This window comes from Rhea pennata, chromosome Z (genome assembly GCF_028389875.1).
Source record: "Rhea pennata isolate bPtePen1 chromosome Z, bPtePen1.pri, whole genome shotgun sequence".
Taxonomy (NCBI): Eukaryota; Metazoa; Chordata; class Aves; order Rheiformes; family Rheidae; genus Rhea; species Rhea pennata.
In genome coordinates this window covers 23,845,446-23,865,481 of record NC_084702.1, presented here as the reverse complement: position 1 = coordinate 23,865,481, position 20,036 = coordinate 23,845,446, and the positions used below count along the sequence as shown (strand labels likewise).

General features: G+C 36.3%; 1 protein-coding gene and 1 non-coding gene across 2 annotated transcripts in view; both read right to left on the bottom strand.

Annotated features, from left to right (window-relative positions):
* The window catches only part of SMC5 (structural maintenance of chromosomes 5), a 49,652-nt gene that overhangs the window by 28,523 nt on the left and 1,093 nt on the right, over positions 1-20,036 (bottom strand). Inside the window, exons 3-10 of the mRNA XM_062599263.1 lie at positions 18,892-18,944; positions 17,107-17,269; positions 15,041-15,175; positions 12,663-12,803; positions 8,568-8,729; positions 3,499-3,570; positions 2,344-2,599; positions 1,093-1,247 (exon numbers count right to left, since the gene is read on the bottom strand). Coding sequence (XP_062455247.1) covers positions 1,093-1,247; positions 2,344-2,599; positions 3,499-3,570; positions 8,568-8,729; positions 12,663-12,803; positions 15,041-15,175; positions 17,107-17,269; positions 18,892-18,944 — 1,137 coding nt within the window. The remainder of the gene's footprint in view (positions 1-1,092; positions 1,248-2,343; positions 2,600-3,498; positions 3,571-8,567; positions 8,730-12,662; positions 12,804-15,040; positions 15,176-17,106; positions 17,270-18,891; positions 18,945-20,036) is intronic.
* TRNAV-UAC (transfer RNA valine (anticodon UAC)) lies at positions 16,870-16,942 on the bottom strand. Its single transcript has one exon. It is a non-coding gene; the product is annotated as a tRNA-Val (tRNA).

Genomic DNA, 20,036 nt, shown 5'->3' with positions numbered 1-20,036 from the left:
AAGATAAAATTACACAGAAGTGCAAAATTTAATAACCTAGACTCAGCTAAAGGCTGGATATACTTACACTTCTAAAACTGGCATTTATAAATAAATGAGAATAATTTACATTATATCTTAGAAAACAAATTCAGACATCTGTGGATGTTACAGAGGTTAATGAGGCCTAAAAGTAAAAGCAAAGGTCAGACAAAGATACTCATATAATTAACCTGATGTGGTTTTTCAGGAAGAAATAGAAAATCCTGGTAATAACAGGAAATATTTTGTATTTTACATTGACTATCTAATAGCTATTTTGAATGCTTCTACAGCATATACAGCTGCAGAAAACATACATTCTGCATACAGCACGATGCATACAGCATTCCTACAAAGCATAAGAATTGGTATGTAATTCTCAATGTTCAGTAAATTTAAATTCTCAAAATACACTAGTAAAATAAGCTTGCAATTTTGAAGTTGAAGAGGAAAAGCTCACTAGAGTTCTTCCTCCTCTTTACATTATATGGAGGCTGGGATCATCCTATGTGGCTGGGATAAGAGTGGAAGAATCCTCTAGAAAAATTATTTGTCTCTGGAAGTTTAGTCCTGCTATTCTCAAATAGTACAAAGACTGTCAAAACAAAACAAACAAACAAACAAAAAACCAAAATGAAACAAAAAGTAGATTTAAGTGTTTCTGTGCCTGCAGTTAGTTGGGCAAAACAAGCTACAAAACACCTGGGGATCACAGTGACATCTTGTAACCTCTGCTGAGCAGCTGGTGCTAAGAGTTCAACTGCAGATACCATGGCTTTTTTAAGAAGCCACTTAAGCCTCAGTAATGGGATGTACCTTAGAGGAAATCTGCAATGGGCACCTTGAGAAAGGTCAGCTCACTGGAAAGGAAAAACTCACCCTATCTTACTCAATGTTATGTATTACTACACTGCTTACAGAACTGGAATTAAAAATAGTTCACTATGCTAATGTATGCTGTATGTAATTGGCAGCTAGTTTTAAAATATGCAGCAGACACTCTTGAAAAACATAAAGAACAAGAAATTAAACATTAATTGGTTAGTATGATATACAAGTAAATTTTCTTACTGCAAGCATCATGGGTTCACAAACATTTTTTTTAAACTTGTCTGTGTTCTTTCTTAGCCACATAAGAGCAGAGTGCGTGTCTCCGAATTTCCCTTTAAGCTTCTCTTCCTTCATATTCATTATATTATCAAGTTCTACGATGCAACCAGTTATTCCTGTAATTTAAGACAGTTTCTTAAACAGAGTCCACAGTAAAACACAACATAGCATTTTCCAATATTTAGTGACTACACTACTCCAGTGATAAGGTTAACTGGAGATAAGAATTAAGAGTTTATCTTCCCACAAACAAGATACCACTTATTCTAAAGCAATCTTAAGAACTAATTAAAATTTAAATACTGGAATAAAATGAAGCTTTTCTCAAAGCATAAGCAAATGTGGTGGTACAGTACCACTTTATCATAAAAATCATATACATTTAGTCCTAGAGGTATCTCTCTTCAAATCTGGTTCTACCTTTATATTTAAAATCAAAAATACCCTAAGAGGAAAGAGGCAGTGAGTGCAGTAGGAAATTTCTGGAGTTTATTTCATGTTTGTAGAAATCTGAAGGTGCAACAGCAGACTGTGCAAGAAAGGATTTGCTACTCAGGAGAAAGGAAATTAAATACTTTCTACTCCTTCAGAAAAAAAATACATAATCTTTCTATACCAAAATTTCTTCTTAAGGTACATTAGATATACAATCAGCCAGATATGTTAACGGTGTTTGGACTCTATGATATATTAAGTGCAGATAGACGAGTATGCATAGATGTAGAACAGTCATCAAGAAATGAGTAGAACACTCAAAAAGCACTAACCTACCATTTTTGTTTCTTAAAAAAAAGGGGGGGGGGGGCAGGAACCCTAGACTAATACAAAGGAACAAAACATAATTAAGGTTAGCTGAAGTTCACCTAAAAAAGACAAAGGGAGGAAGAGTTGCTAATGTCCTGCCAAAAAGATCATTTTAAACACTGTATCTTCAAAAGTAACTAAACTGGCTTTACTTTTCAGTCTTCTACTAATAAGAATCCAGCTTCATCTAATCACAGAAAAAAATACAATTAGCAAAGCAGTCTCCTTACTCACTAAGCTATTCATGATCCTTGCAATAAAACTGGTAACAGCAAAGAAAAATGCTATATATTTAAGAAAAATACAAGTATGAGGCTTGATTTAACCATTTCAGAAATTATTTCACCACAGCAAGACAGCAAGTAGGTTCTGTAAGAACAGTTTAAAACAAACAAACAAGAGACTTACTTTTCTTTTCCCTCTGTTGGTTATCCTTCTCTGTTGCTAGATCACTAACATCACTATCAATATTTGCCCTTTCTTCTTGCAAACGTTTCAGCTCAGTGTTAACAGCATCAATTTGTGGCTGAAGATTCTCACAGACACCCATTGTATTGAGCTCATTCTGCCAGTCCTCTATCATCTTACGAGTGTTGTGTATTTTTTTCTGTCTGTCCATTTCTTCATCTTTTTTCATTCTCAAAGCTTGATTAATTTCTTCAATCTAAGAATGTCGAATATTTCCAACATTAAAGGAATTTAGTATACAAAACCTAAGACAACTAAGATATCAATGAAACAAGTATTAAATGTTGATGTAACTGTGCATTAAAATTTTAAGAAGCTGTTCCAGTGACACTTTATGAACTGATAAGATTTTAAGATATAAACTACAATCAAGCCTTTAAATCTGTTTTTTAAAGTTCCTTTATTTTTACATAACCAGAAGCTTAAAAACTCCCGTAACACATTTCAAAGTTAGTCTAAGACCACACAAAACCTGAAACACAAAACAGGAATGTGCAGCTTTAACTCTGCCCCCTTGTGTTTAATTCTAACATTTCTTGACCAAGTACTCAGATCAGTAACTCAGTTTTGCAGCACCTTTTTTTCACTGTGTTTTAAAAAATGCTGGATGCAGAGTCTTAGCTAACAGAAGCAACAACTCTAGCCTCTCAAATATTTGAGGGTATTTGAGCTACCACAGTAGCTGTAGCCTTCCAATCCAGTAGTTGATAGAAGGACAGCTTATGAATATGCAGTAAACAGTACTTATTCTGAAAGTTTATTTCATCAAGATAAATGATTTTATACACCATAAACCTGCTCCTTAGTTATACTCTATTTTACTAATAGGCATTATATTGCCAGGGTGCTTCCGTTTTGCCCAGAAGATGCAAAGAATCATCGTGTACTAGAGGGACCGTGGTGATTAAAAGTTCTTCCAACCTCTCCAGAAAGAGATTTTCCTCCTTAGTGACAGGAGAGAACACAAAACATGCACGTATCTCACTAGAGAACTTAAGGAGTAGAATTCTACCTAAACACAGCATGCACTATAGCCATTACTGAATTAATACACTAGCAAAGCACCAAAAAAGTCATACTGATCAAGCCTCTTACTTGTTTATCTTTCTTCTCCAGAGCATCTTGCTTTTGTTTACATTTTTGAGAAGTGTCTTTGATTTCAGCAGCCTGTATACAATGACATATTTAAATCAGACATTTGTATAAATTCAGTTACAGCTGTATTTGTAAAAAGCAGCCAGTCATATTTGTAAGGACAATCTATATATGCATAATCAAGCACTTACTTCACAGCTCACTACTGAAAAAAACCTACTCATCAGTTTTTTACTAGTCCTACTTGTATCTGTAACAGATGCATCTTCAGAAATTTGTGAAAAACTGAATACTGGCTTTTAATCTGTCCACAACAGTGCAACACCAGCAACTGATCTGTAAATTCAGATATGACAGATAAAGGAAGGCTCATAATCCAGTCTGAAATGAAAGCAACTCCAGTCTTGATTTCAACAGAAGTATTAAAGTTAGACCCTTAAACTTCAAAATGCTTGTCTCTCTCTAAGATCATGGTAAAATTACAGTTCAGTTGTAAGGCTAACCTTTCTGGTAAAGTTGGTTGGAAAGAGAAAAACTTCCTAAGCCCAGGAACAGCCAAAACAGCATCTGTAGAGGCCATCTTACCTCTGAGGCTCATCATGCTAGAGCTATAAGCCTCCACAGCTGACGATAACAACTTGTTGGCTGATGCACAGACATTAGTATCTCTACTCTTTCCCTAACCTAATCAGCTTCCACAGAACCACAGAATAATCGAGGCTAGAAGGGAGCTGGACTGTTGTTCAGTCCAACATCCTGCTCAGAGTCGGTCTTAGAGGCAACCCAGACCCTTGCCCAGTCAAGTCTTCAACATCTCCAAATACGGAGGTTTCATTACCTTTTTGGACAACATGTTCCACTATTCAACTACCCTCATGTTTTTTTTTAAAAAAAAAAAAAGAAAAAAAAAAAAGAAAAGCTACTATCTAATCAGGATTTCCCATTTTCCAGATGGTGCCCATTGCATGTCATCCTTTTTACCACTTGTCTCTGATAGGACCTCCTCTATGGAGAAAGCTCCTCGATGGAAAATGAGTAGGAGCTGGGAAGGTCAATGAAATCTCTTTGCATCAAGAGGCTATCTGGAAAGTGCAGTGAGACGGGAAGAAAAGAACTCGGCAACCTCTGGACTTCTTACACTCTCTTATTGCCACTTTAAGATAACTAAATTGCAGTGCAGCAACTTAACAAGTCTAAAAGAATCTCATCTGGGAAAAATAGTCAGAAAAAGTTACTAATTGCAGACTTGATAAAGACTTTAGGAGTGTGATTACACAGTGGAAATATACCGTGCTTTCTCTAAAAGTTTACTTTCTCCTTCCATGAGCCACAAGGTCTGAAAATATAATATATACAATAGTGGAAGACAGTAGAGGGATGGAAATATTTTGGTTAAATTCCAGTGCAGATCTTAAAAGGAAAAAAAAAACACAGCACCCTTGCACTGGATGGAATTTCTTCCTACAAAAGTCACAGTGCAAAAGCTATGATGCAATAAGAGTGAAAAAATAAATAAAATTATGCAGAATCTTCCCCCTTTTGCAACCTAAAAGATGCATACAAATTTAAAACTTGATTCTGCAGTTGTTTGCATGATGGCAACATGAAACAGTACACCTTGATCTTGCAGCTGACTGCAATAAAGTATTGATTCCATGACGCTCTCTCTCGAAAAACCTCAGGTAAGCATTCTCAAGAGGAATGTCTCTCCCAGGAAACAGTCAGCTGCAAAATGCTCAGAAAGCAATTCTGAAAGCTCTCAAAGCCAGCACAGTAAGAGGGAAGTGGAATTCAATTTTGCAGTTACATTTTTATCTACTGTTTGTAAGAAATAATCTAAAAATAGGAATTGCTTTTACATTTTTGACGGTATGACCACAACACATTGTTTTATACTAACAAATACTACTCAAAATAGCAAAATGCAGAACAGCATTAAGTAGTCCATTCTGTGTAAATACCTTTGAAGAGTCTGGAGGGAGAACTATTCTAGGCTTCTCATCCAAAATTTTATCACTCGCTTCCTGCAAAAATGGGCAGACTTCTCTTTCTTCAGAATATCCCCAGCATCCAAAGCACAAAGTTTCACTAGCTTTCCTTACTCTAACCAAATTCTTAAAAGGGTTTTAAAACAGAGGGAGGACAACTGAAATTGCCAGGCAGTCTCTGGATGCACCAACTTCATCCTAGATTTAATATTGTCTTTACCTTCAGTCTGGCTCCTCCCAGACAAAATCTGTCAGTATGTCTTGCGTTTTGCCAACAAGCCCAAAGATGACATACAGAAGAGGTATCTTTTATCTGCTCTCACACCAATATCCTTCATCAAAGAGTAAGACCTAAAGCAGCAGTCAGGTTTATAGTTATTGGATAACTGATACAAGTCTAGACCAAAAGGCCTGAAGAAAGTCATGTCACTTACAGGTCTGTGTGTCTCAAATAGAGAGGTCTTCCAGTGCTAAACTGCTTACACTTAATGCCAAGCTGAAAGTAGACTTAAAAATCAACTTCTATGCTATGAACAGTTATACTTCTTTCATAATAAAATCATTCATTAATCAATTCGTGCTGTTCATAGCACACTATCTATGACATACTCATCAAATGTTTGCAGTTAAAGAAATCAATTTTTAAGTTTCAGTAAATTCAAGCAGTGTCTCTGAAGAAATGAAAACTTCCCAAAAAAGTGCTAATTTAAGCAATTTTAAGGTATGGTATTTAAGAGCCTTGAGGTCTTGCCTTAGGTTAAGAATTGTCTCATCACAGTGTAGACAGCACTGACTCTTCCTTCAATAAAGGACTCCATTTTCAGAGACCAGGGAGAAAAAAAAAAAAAGAAAAAAAAAAAAAAAAAGTATGTGTGAGGGAAACAGGTACCAATATCTAAAAAAGAGCTACTGGCACAAAAGTTCAGAAAGTATCAGTATGCCTGTAACATACTGGTTTTGTAATAATATCAAGAACTATTAGAGTCTATACAGATTAATAGACAGCTATTTATTTATCTTAAGGATACCTCTTAATAGAAAAAATGCAAAGGAAGATATGTAATTACCTAAACATCTTGCTAATGTCTGATGTAATTCAAACATTCATGTCATAACCAGGCATAGAGCTTATTGCTTTAAGTTTCTTTTCGCTATGTCAAGATTTTGGACTCTACACAAGTTCTTCAAGAGAAGAAAATGCACATAATTCATTCTCTGGGCCCAAACTATTCCAATACTTTGGAATAAAATTAATCTTGGAAATGTTTAGTGTATCAGAGTCTTAATCCACAACTTTGAATTCAGCAAAGAAACAGGTTGATTCAAGTGCTCAGGTAGATTAGCTAGTACATTCTTCAATTTTGCTTCCACAATACTCTAACAAAAGCATCTATTCTGGGCATGCTCTCTGCAACTTAAAACTAAAACGCTTTTTCTAGGTTTTTCATACAAACAGAAGTATTGTGCTATATTAATGCAAAGATTGTGTTCTATAAACTGTAGTTTTTCTATAAACAACAGTGGTTCACAGCAGAATTCCTTCCTATTTAAAAGAATGTATCAGTGAAACATTAATTAAAAATGAGAGATATGATTAAAACCTAGCAGATAATACCAAACCGTGAAAACACAGCTTAGCACATAACAAGCATGAAGGCCCTTACTGCATTATGAAAATTAATCTCAAGCTTCCAGCTGTTAACATCCCTCTAAGGAAGCATATTTACTCTTAAAAAAAAAAAAAAAAAAAAAAAAAAAAACTTCAAACCTGCAACATTTTGCAAAGTTTAGATGTTTTGAATCACAGCATAATAAAATCTTAAGCTACTGTAAAGCACAAAATTCAAACACTCTTGCATGCTTTCTTCTTAAAGGACCCATTTAGCAAGGAGTTTTCTTAGTAATAATGTACTGCTGTAAGTAGTATCAGCTGGTTTGGTTTACATCATACACCCAAACAAAAACTGGAATGATACAAACAACAATCTGCCTTTATTAGAGATGTTTTATCTGCTAAAGTAGATTCACAGAAAGCTACACAAAAAACAGATAATTTGGACTGAGATTTTAGCAGCAGCTTATATGTAAGATATTGCATGATTGCCAATCTTTTTTTCAAAAAGCACATCAAGAGTATATTAATTGACACTGCACTGCTAACTGCCAAAGACTCAGACCCTTACTCTACAAGCTGTTCCACAACAACAGTCTTCTACAGGTGTCTTCACATCAATAGAGCATGTTGTAAGATCACTAGATCTGATCACAGCTTTCTTCAAATAGAATTCACTGCAGCAGATATTCTCATGTTATCAGTTAACCTTGGCTATCCCTCATAAATCGTCTGCTGGTGCCTACAGCATGATTTCTGCAGCCTAATTGGATAGTACACCCAGTACAGGACAGTTAAAATCCTGTGGAGAATCACAGTACTTGTGTCTCTCATGCAGAAATTGTAATTTTCCATATCCTTAGAGAAAACAGCTATTCAAAGAGATCCTAAGCTGTTATACCTAGCTGGTTACTCATTTAAATTCTTTTACTCATGAAAATATTCACAATTGATGCAGGATTTCTCTGTTTAAAAGTTATGCTCTACTTATGGAATGAGGTTAAATGTCAGAGGAGAGCATTTAAGCCAAAAAATAACATAATTTAGCTTAAACTAAGAGCCTGAATTGGCTAAATTTTCAGAAGATACTAAGTATCCACAACTTGAAAATACAGAATAGATGAAAACACACAATTAATTTGATAAAAATATCTATCTATCTGTCTATCTATCTATCAGGATGTACCTGAAAATTTTTAAGGTTCTATGGAGAGAAACTCTAAAATATGGCTGCTCTAATGCCAAGAGACTGTATTTTTAAGGTGACTATCAAAAGTTTAGTAAGAAATGCATTCCTTGAATTTTATTGCTTTTAATGGAATAAAGAAAGTGACTAACAACCAAAAGTATTTCAAAAAAAATTATCATGACACACTAGAAAGAAAAATGTTATTGCTTTAAACTTTACCAAGCTGACCATGGAACACCTGGAATGCTAAATACTTTAACTTGAAATTTAAAATACCTACCTTATCTCTGATTTTCATATCAAGATTCTTATAACACTCTCCAATTTCTTGAATTTTTTTTGTCACTGGAGATTGCATTTCTTTCAGATTCTTCAACTCTTCCTTGGCCTGGTCACGACTTTGTTTCACTTCCTCATGCTGCTGCCGAACATTTTCATATTCCTTGCAAGAGTTTCAAGCAAAATAATAGATTTTGTCTTCTAATCCATGTGATTTGATACTGCTCTAGCATTTCATTTAATTGTACATGAGTTTGGGACAAAAATCTCATTCAGAAGCTAGTATTAGAGTGACTACTCAAATAATCCCTTGTTATTGGTCAGTATAACAAGAAGAGAAACAGATCATTTAGTCTCCAATGAACTGCACATACATTTAATGCTTTTAATACACATACACTTACGCCATTCAAGCAGCAGAATAAACAACCAGCTTGTCTGCAATTACCCTGACCCTAAGTCCATCTTAGGTTGAGGTGGAAAGACTAATTTTTTTAGCCCCTCCTTTCTATAGCTTGAGCACAACTTACACAGAAATCCTGAAACTAAGGGGCAAATAACCACAAAAAGCTTCAGATGAAAGAGAAGGGAAGAGCTAGACAGAGGATCAGAGCCAGTTATAGAAACAACCCTGAACTAAACTAGAGAGAGAGAGAGAGAGAGAGAGAGAGAGAGAGAGGAATAAAACTTAAAAGAAGACAAAAAAAAAAGAAAAAAAGAAAAGCCACCCACACAGCATAAATACCAAAGAAGTCACTATCCAGGGAGATACATTCCTGAGAAGAAAAAGATAGTAAGCAATGCAGTGAACAAAAACTACTCCCACCAAGAACACAGAAGTTTTTGGAAGAAACTGCTCAAGGCTCATAGAATCATTACTACCTTTATGAGAAACAAGTAAATTTTTGACATTAAGATGTCTGGAAAAAAAAAAAAAAGAAAAAGAATCTGAAGTTCAACAATTGTTATGACCCGAGGACCATAAACTTGGATTATTCCAAGCTTTAAAGTGCAAAAAACGATAGGTAGCTTGCAAGCTTCAACTGAATCAGCTAATTTTGCTTTATCCTCCACCACTTTTTCCCCAGTTAGCTATTTAATCACCCCATTTGCAATAATACATAATTAATCAACAATACTCAAGCTCTTAAATCAAACTCAGGCTATTAAATCAAAATTCTTTTTTCACAGTAGCTTTTTCATAAAGCCATAAAGTCTTTGAAGAAAGCTGCTATCATTCATGGTTGTGGGGTACAATCAGTAGTCACCATTATAAATAGCTAAAAAGGTAAAGCAATTAAATCTCTACTTAGCTGACAGAATAATCTCAGAATTTAGCCCTATTCTAAGTAAGGCATCATATTTCAAAGTAAAAGCAAGAAAACACACACAATTGCGCATAATTTCTTCAGATTTTTCTCTATGTTTCTCTAGAAACTGTTATGATATTGTTTTTATAGAGAAAATCCCTTTAATACTGTAAGAAAATCTGCGTTTCACTAGACCTATGTATTTCGGTAATCTTTAAGCACAATCTTGACCCTTGCAATTACCCACAAAGCAAGACATCTGCAGAACTTTTGAAGCATTTCATCCCTCCCAGGAGTTATTCACACCCAAGACACCTAATAAAGCTTTTCTCAATTGTGAATGGAAAAGGAAGAAAAGAAGAGTGGAGACAGCTTGATTAAAACACATTTTCAAAATTATGATTTTCTAGACATTTACAGTTTGAGGAATAGCACCCCATGCCTCTAAAATACCTCAAGATACCAAGTCTTATAATATACAACACTACTTAAAGTTTAGGCTCGGAGGGGTGAGAAACCCCTCTTCTTTAAGAGTTATGCAAGAAAGGCTATGTCAAAAAACTGTAGCTCCTTAAATCTGCTCAGTAGTTGTAGATGACATTAAGATAATTTGATGCAAGGCCCATTAAAGTGCAAAAAGTGCCCTTTAAATGCTTGAGCCCAAATCTTTTTTTAAAAGATTTCTAGGGTCCATTTAATGGAATTTAAAGCCGATGCTTAAAAGATAAACTAAATAGGTATGTCTAGGTAATATTTAGATATAGATATATTAAAATGGTGTATAAGGAATATGATAATTAATGATTGTAAATCTCCACATACAGAATCAGCTGGCTATAGCACTTGACTCTGAAGGTATTCTCAGGTGAAGAGTAGTAGAGTATTCAGAAAAAACACAGTTATACTGTGATACAGTGGTCAAATAGTATAAACTATGTTCAGCCCTAGACGTGCTCTTTTTCTTTAAGATCAAGAGAGAATCTACCATCATCAAAACAGTGACCTACTTCAGTTGATCTGTTTCAGGCTGCCTGTAAAAAGTGTTTTCTCCATTATGTTTGTCTACTGCAGTGTTTATATACCTACATCCTGGTTGTTTTGGAGGCTCACCTAGTAACTCCATTTCCTTACACAGGCAATTCCAAACAGCAGCTTATGTTTGGTCTACAACTACACAACTGCCTTTCTGAGAAGGATAAAGGGAAGAGGAAGATCCACAGAAGGAAGACTATACTCCCATGCTAGTCTCAATCTTGTTAAACCCTATTTTAAGGCATCAAAAAAGTTTACTCTTAGAGTTAAACAGTTTAACAGCAGATGACACAGAATATGACTTAGTAAAAGAATACCATCTTCTTTGAGAGAGAGCTTGATTTTGCAATATAGGAGAATATCAAGAGATCTATCTGAAGGATTTGACAAACAATGAAACAGTAGGAATCTTGTACATTTACAGATCATGATGAAATGTGAAATTTTGCTGTTCTGTGATTCAGTGACCCACAGCTGAAGCTAGGGCTAAAAGGGACCAGTCAAATATTTTCTATCTAATAGAGCGATTATGTTGATGAGTCTTGATTTCAACTACAGTGTATCCACGGGCAAGTGGCTTGTGTACTTGCTGATACTGAGTCTATACTGCACAATACTGATTCTGTATCGCAAGCAAATGTCAAAATACACTGCTCTTCATATGGATTCAGTGGCCAAAAAGTCATTTTTTTCCTGATTTCAGTGTGCCTGCCAAATGGGCTGAATACCATGAGCAATGCAATCTGTTTAGAAGAGAGCAGTGAAAGACTGAAGTGTGATGAAGTCTGTCTAAATTTGCTTAGGAAACATCTAAGTAAAGGCAATGTTCTCAAGCTTATAGAAGACAACTTTAACTTGCATCAGGCAAGATTTGTAATTTATTTTTCCTTCACAGTTTCTGACCAGCTTCAGAGCTCTGTATCTATACATATCTTACAGAAAGAGAGAAAAAAATCAATTAACTACTCCATATTAACTATGCAAGTTAACTACATTAACTAGGCCAGGACACTTGTAATAAGAAAAATTCATATCATTCAGTAGTGCAGAAGTCAATCCCCAACGGCACAGACAATACAACCCACCTCCTTAGCACTACCCCATCTAACAATTTTGATAGCTGCTCCTACTCCTCTGCACTGCCAGCACAGTGGTCTGAAGGGAGTAAAGCCACATACCTTGAATCTAGGGGCTCTTCAAGATACAAGGGACAAAGATCTTTGTATCCCCGTAGGACACTTTGTTATTTGCAAAGCTGCTATGAAATGCCTTACAGGTATTTTTTGTGTCTTCCACAAGTATTATCTGAAAGTTTTTAAACTTTCTAGATCTGTATTTCATAATACCCATAAGACATGCAAACAAAGTCAACAACATACTGCCTCAGGATAATAAAAAACACATCAGCTTTAACTAGTGCTTCATTCTCAAATGGAGGCAAGAGACTGTTTAAATTAAGACAGTTATCTGTGCAAGGAATTAAAAAAAAAATACTGCTTTTGTCCCATTTTGCTGGCTTTGATAAATGGGCAGAAGCATCTTTACTCTATATACACACGCAAAAAAAACTCTAATCAAAGTTAGACCAAGAATAGTATGCCAAGATCTGTCCAGTTTGCACCAGGAAATTCTGAGGATGTTCAAGCTATCTAGTCAAGTGTCTTTTAAAGAAACTGCTATCACATTACTAATTCTGCAGTTTTAGGAAAAATTGGTTACATTAGAAAAACACAGAAAATAGAACAAAAGCTTACCACCCAAGGCCTTTTCCTCTCAAGCATCTCAATTAAGTCTAGATGACGCTTGCGTTCATGGTATCTCTCAACATCTTGTTTGTATCGTTCAATCCTCTGTCTCATTTTCTCCAAAGAATTACTTTTCTCTTTGCACAAGTTCTGTAAGAATACATATTTTCATGTTTTACAGCATCTACTCTCTGAAAACACTTTTCAGAAATAATGTATACCTCACCTGCATATTAACTAAGCACGATGGCTTCATACAGCAGTAACTAGGGGGGTGACAATCCAATTGAAAATAGATGTCCAGTCTTATCAAGTAGCTTTATGATACTTAAAAAGTACACATAATTTCTGTCAAAGCATACCTAAAAGCAGTCTTAACATGAAGAAAACTTTTTTAAAAAAGCTTATACGTTTTAAGATGAAGTTATTCCCACAGCTCAAACTTCCATTGATCTAGAAGTTTCTAAACAGTTTAAACTGATTCTGACAAACACAAGTACAAAAAATCCTTATGAAAGATTTTGTAGTGATTTATAACAGAAATACTAAGGTTGGTACTAATATGAATGAAAAAGCATGAGCATTGATAGGCACGAGAAGAAACAGCAGAACAAAGGACTATAAAAATGGCTTGTACAGATAATGAAGGACACTTCTCCCAGTCATAAAATTGAGGAACATGTTATTTCTGTCAAGATCAAAGAGGCTGAGCTCTGGTAAGGCCACAGCACAGATCACAGAAAGACCCTGCCTCCTTATACCAAGAGAAAGGCAACAAGGTTGCAGCACTTTACCTACACCATGTCTTTTCTAGTTAGCCTGTTTCTTATATTTTGAAGAAAGAAAAAACATGCAATGGGCAGCAATCTTGTCCAAAATTTATGGAAGTTGAAGTCAATAAGATTAAGGCCAAGGATCACCACATAACAGCTGATGAACATAAAGTGTATCACAGAATGGTTGAGGTTGGAGTGGACCTCTGGAGATCATCTAATTCAAGCCCCTGCTCAAGCCCGATCACCTAGAGCATGTTAGACAGGATCGCAGTCCAACTGAGTTTGAGTATCTCCAGAGAAGGAGACAACCTCCACAACCTCTCTGGGCAACCCGTTCTGGTACTCTGTCACCCTCACAGTAAAGAAGTTTTTCTTCACGTTCAGATGGAACTTCCTGTATTTCAGTTTCTGCTAATTGCCTCCCATCCTGTCACTGGGCACCACTGAAAGAGTCTGGCCCCATCCTCTTGACACCCTCCCTTCAGGTACTTGTACACAGTGGTAAGATCCCAACTCAGCACTCTCTTCCCCAGGCTAAACAGGCCCAGCTCTTGCAGCCTTTTCTCATAGGACAGATGATGCAGTCCACTGATCATCTTTGTAGCCCTACGCTGGACTCTCTCCAGTAGCTCCATGTCTCTCTTCTACCGGGGAGCCCAGAACTGGACACAGGACTCGAGCTGAGGCCTCCCCAGGGCTGAGGAGAGGAGCAGGATCACCTCCCTCCACCTGCTGGCAACACTCTTCCCAGTGCACCCCAGGAGACCATTGGCCTTCTTGGCCACAAGGGCACGTTGCTGGCTCATGGTCAACTTGTCATCCACCAACACTCCCAGGTGCTTCTCTGCAGAGCTGCTCTCCACAAGGTCAGCCCCAGCCTCTACTGGTGCCTGGGGTTATTTCTGCCTAGGTGCAGGACTCTGCACTTGCCCTTGTTGAACCTCAGGAGGTTCCTCTCTGCCCAACTCTCCAGCCTGTCCAGGTCTCTCTGAATGGCAGCACAGCCCTCAGGTGTGTCAGTCACTCCTCCCAGCTTGGTAGCATCAACAAACTTGCTGAGGAGGCACTCTGTCCCCTCATCCAGGTCACTGATGAAGAAGTTGAACAGGATGGACCCAGCAGTGAGCCCTGGGGACACCACTAGCTACAGGCTTCCAACTAGACTTTGCGCCACTGAGCACAGCCCTCTGAGCTTTGCCTTTCAGATGGTTCTCAGTCTACCTCACTGTCCACTCCTCTAGCCTGCACTTCCAGAGCTTCCCCTTGAGGATGCAGGAGACAGTGTCAAAAGCCTTGCTGAGGTCAAGGTACATAAAGGGTCAAGCCAGCAAACAGTTTGCTACTGCCAGTCAAGAACCCCTGAGAAGCAATTAAGACTTGACAATAAGTATCCTTTGTCATCTGTGTCCAGACCACTTTGACATATATGTCTCACTGCTTTGTGAGTATGAGAGTGAGTGACTGAAATCTCAGAGATGAGCACGGGTGAATAAAATCAACTTACTTGCACATTCAGTAAATAAATACCGTTTCATAAGATCTCATATTAAATTCTATTATGCTAAGTTTCCTATTGTTACTTCTCCGTGTCTCTATAATAGGCCTGTTTACCTCCAGTTCTCTTTCTTTTTCTCTGAAGTTTTTCAGTTCACAGTGAAATTGGTACATTTCTGGAGGACCAATAGATTTTTCAGTGGCTTCAAGCAACTCAATCTTACTCAGTTTTGCAAATTCTCCAACTCTGTCCTACAAAACAAGAATTTATAAAAATGCAGTTAGAATAGTGTAATACAACAACATTAGATTTAAACAGAGCAAATTACTTCTCATTAATATCATCTGACTTACAGTTCCATGCCCGATAGCTGTGAAAGTTAAGCATAGCATGACCACCTTGTAAAGCAGCAACCTAAACCTGTTAAGCATTTGTAAGGATTTCGACATGGTTTTGTTGGAGGTGTTCTAGACTAATTTAAACTTGAACTTCTGCTGTTCTTCTCCTCAGCTGTTTGGCTTTGGTGATAGCTTCTTAGGTAGTTGGGCAGGAAGGGATAGGAGGAAATGATGCTCATTTGTTTTTCAATTCATTTTCATTTTTCTGAAGCAGATAGTTCAGATAATTTCAGATTTTATTCTACTGTAATCTTCATGTTGGTTCTCAGGCTGTTGAGGTTACATCTTCCCAGTATAAATTCTATGATTAAATCAAAAATTAAATAATGTGAAAGCTAAGACTAAGCCTATCAGTCAGGTGTATCAGGAACCACTGCTGCAAAGGCAGAGCAACAGCTCAAAACAAGACTGGAGTGAACGATACACTTCCCATTGCCACAGCAACAGAAAGCACATTAACCAAACATATAGCTCAGAAATATTAATCAAACTGACATTTATGTACTTTAAAAAAGCTGTTGTATATACAAGAGTTATGTTGGTGGATCTGCAGAAAGTTCTACCCTGAATAAATATTGTCAATATCTAAGATGAGAAAATAAGAGTTGCTTCCAGGCTTTCTGAATTTCTACATTTTATTTTTTTCAGTGCATCTTCTTGATTGCTTTTTTTCCTTGAAAGAAGAGCAAATACACGCTTGGCTAAGCTCTGATAAGGCCTCATTTTACTACCATCTATGATGATCCACATGAACTGGGAAAGACTCAAGAAAGAATCCATCACAGTGTTCTGTTAAGATGCAGCTATGAGGCAACTTAGCTATCTGCACAGGAGTCCTAGTCTGTCTGAGCATAGATGGACTCAGCTACAGAAGCAGCATGTAGTATTCTTTAGTCTTCTACCTCTTTTAGGAGCTATTTCCATCAGGATAATTTTACTTTTACATAATCCTGACCCAGAAAGCCTTTAAATTCTACCTGTTCTCCAAAAATTGTTGAGCCAGAGAAGTTAACAAATAGGGCAGTGGTAACAGGCCCTGCTGCAGCTGCAGGCTCATTTAATAGAATTGCTTCTGTTTTTTGCTTTTTGGAGAAATAAATCTAGACAACTCTTCCCCTTCAGTTACCAAATACAGGATCTAACCCTGAGAAACTGACTGCGTATGATTAGTGAGAAGCATAAGCAGAGATTGACTGGGAAAGTCAGCAACACAGGACTGCAAAAGCCATGTAGATAAAGGTACAGAAAAGGTGTTGGAAGACCTCAAGATTACACAAATTTCCCTTCAGAAATCCCTTTTTGTTATCTGAGAACACCTTCAGCAGAAGCAGTGGGACTGAGAGACACCACTGGCAGTGTTGCTACCCATGCAACAATACAGTGAACATCAGCAGTTTTCCTCTCAGTCTCAACTGACAGCAAGTGCAAAACTATCTCACTGAACCTTATAACATCACATAGTTCCTTCTTTCCTCCATACAGAATCAGTAACGTTGGAAGGGACCTCTAGAGATCATCTAATCCAACCTCCCGAAGACTTCTGGTGCTGGTTCCACCGGGGCTTGAACCCAGGACCTTCTGCATGTAAAGCAGATGTGATAACCACGACACTATGGAACTATACCCCAAGCATCACACCAGTGCAGCTAACTCCTCCCTCTCATTCTTTTTGTTGTTCCATTAAATTGAATAAGCACTGCAAGATGCAGCAATAAGAAGCTGCAAAACCCTCCCAAAATACAGCGCCCTATTTGCATCTACTGTCTCTCAAAATTCTTTCATACCTGAGGAAGAAACTGGCACAAATTGCCCACTTGGATATTTAAGGCAGCAATCTGTTCTTCTACCGTTTTCAAGGTTGATGGCTTTCTGTTGATAAACCACGTAGATGTGTTGTTCACCACCTGAATCTCCCGTGTGATAATGATATTGGTAGGTGTCTTGGACCTGACCATAAAAGGAATATTTACACTTTTGAGAGTACACAATGATTACTCAATGTCAACAAAATATGCTAACAACCTACTGCATTAAAAGCTCTAAGGTATCCAATGTTTACCATAAAACAACTAGATAGTAATAGCAGATTCAGATCCTACATTTCAGATAATGCCCAGTAGTTCAACGATGCATTAATCCTGTCATGTTCCCTGTAGAAAGTCTCATAGAAGCTTTATGGATGGAAAGTCTCACGAGTTCATATAAGCGACATACTCACACTGAACGTATGAATGTAATCATTCTAATTTGTTACAGATACGAATATATATGAATATATATACGACATTTAGTAAGCTTTAAATTTTTTATGCACAGGGCACACACTACCACTATATCTTTGAAGTTAAAAGTGTTAATATACAGAAAGCCATTAATAACCTGTATATATTCCTTCCATCTAGTAACAAAATCAATATCATACAGTATTAAAAATACTATTTTGTTTTCATTTTCTGCTTTTAAAGAACAGCAAAAATATACCAGTTGTCCTGATGTTCATATTTAGTTCTCTATTTCTACTATTTTCTCTCAAACAACCATCACCTCATTCAAAATACCCGTAAAACCATTTTCTTTCCTTTTAACAAAAAAGGAACTTTTTACTGTTGTAACACTTGCTTTTCGTTACAATCCAAGGGACAAATTCACCCAAGACATGCATGCTCATACAAGTCAAATTTTAAAAGATACCAAAATTCCCACCAGCAAGTCCTCTCATACATCATTGTTTTCCCATATTATACCTTCCATTTAAATATTTTCTGCCAATTAGACAAAGTATTAAATTAGAAAAAGGACAGAATGTGAATCCACTACAGTGAGTACAGAGGGTAATAATAAGGGAAAGAGGCTCTTTGTAAGACATCTTTGTTTCCATCAGAAAAATCATTGCTCGATTCTGCCATTGGATATATAAATATCTTTTTAGATGAGATTTATTTAAGGCATTCAAATAAAAAAAAGAAAGAAAAGAAAACACATTTATTACAACAATCAAAGTCTCCACATGCCACAAGTCTCTCTCCAGAGTCTTTGGTTAATATTACAATATACTACAAGTAGCACAAGTTCAGCCTGCCAAAAAGAAGTACTACACCTATCATTGCATGGCCAGTTTCCAAGGACTGAATTACTTGATCATTCCCACAAGAATAAATGCAAAGAGAATTTTCCAAAAACCTATTCCAGATGGAATTTTTATATTATATCCAATTATCTTTTTACACAGTTTGATCAGGGTAGCAAATTTTAATACAAGTTAACTTCAAATCCAAATCAGTTGATTAGACCATGTTCTGTTTAGTACAAGTAGACAAGAGCACGTTAAGGCTTTTCACAAAAATTGCGATATTGCAGCTTCAGTATTGCAATGGAAATCTCCACTGAAAAGCACTCTAAGGCTTTCACACTGTCTCCTGTAACATCCTCATCCTTCAAATTTTGAAGTCTGAAAAAAACCTCCTGCTTAAAGACCCCTATGCACTAGACTTTTAAACAGTTTTGTGAATGACTGTGTGGGAAAATAATCTAATTATTAATACTTTAGGAAATATAATTTTATTACTTACAGTTCAATTTCTACTACACCTTTCAAGCACCCCCGCTTTACAAAAAGACCAACCTACAAAACAAGTTATAGATATTATTATTGTAAATTATCAGATACTTAAAAGGTAATTTCTTACAAAAATATATATTTGTATAATATAGTTCATGTAATGAAATATTTTTGTTGAAAGTTAACAATTAAAAAATAGAATTACTTTGCCTATTAACAATAGCTAGTAGTAAAGGAAAACACTACTAACGTCTTATGAACCAGCAGCGCTAGACCTTCCTCCACAGATTAACAATTTCTGACCAATTTCAACCTCCAACACCGAACAAATTATAATCAAAGGAACTACAGAGGAGGATTTTCCATGAGTTCAGGGAATAGAGGCAACGCAAATGGAAGACACTGTCAAATGTTAATTCCTATGGTGTAAAAAAATACACAAATACAAAAGGCCAACAAACAGTAACAACATACAGTGCTTCCATGCAGACAATTTTTATATGTATTTGGGTACTTAAATGATTTTACATATTCTCCAGTTACAGCTCAGTCTTGAGCAAATGCTGTGTACCGAGTAACCAAATTCAGTGCTCCAAAGTTCTAGGAAAAAATATTCCATGTAACCACAACATCCAAAAAAAAAAAGAGGAAAAACTTAAAAATCTGATAATGCAAATTAAATTCCTACTGTGATGTCAGTACATTATCTCTTGGGAGTACAAGTGATACAAGCAATCCTATTAAAGATAATAGGCACATTTATCCCAAAGTCATCCAGCTTGTATTTAAATCAAAGATTAACAGCTTCAGGCTTACAGATAAATTCTCAGACACATCAATGACATCTTACCTTTACTTATCACATACATTTGGAAATTTATGTTAGACTTAATTCTAATTTTACCTTAAGTTTAGCTGGTACTCTTGTCTGAATGTTACTTACACAACAGGAGGCATTTTTTTCAAAATGTAACACCTAATCTACTAAGGTTCCAGTAGAATTCAGATGTTCCCATCTTATAATTCAAGCACAATAACAAGCAGTTAAGTAAGGCCTTTTCCTTTGATAAAGGCTCTTGCTCCTGGACCAATGTTATTCTATGTTTCAGACACCTTACATTTTATTAAAAAAAAAAAAAAAAAAGAAAAGAAAAA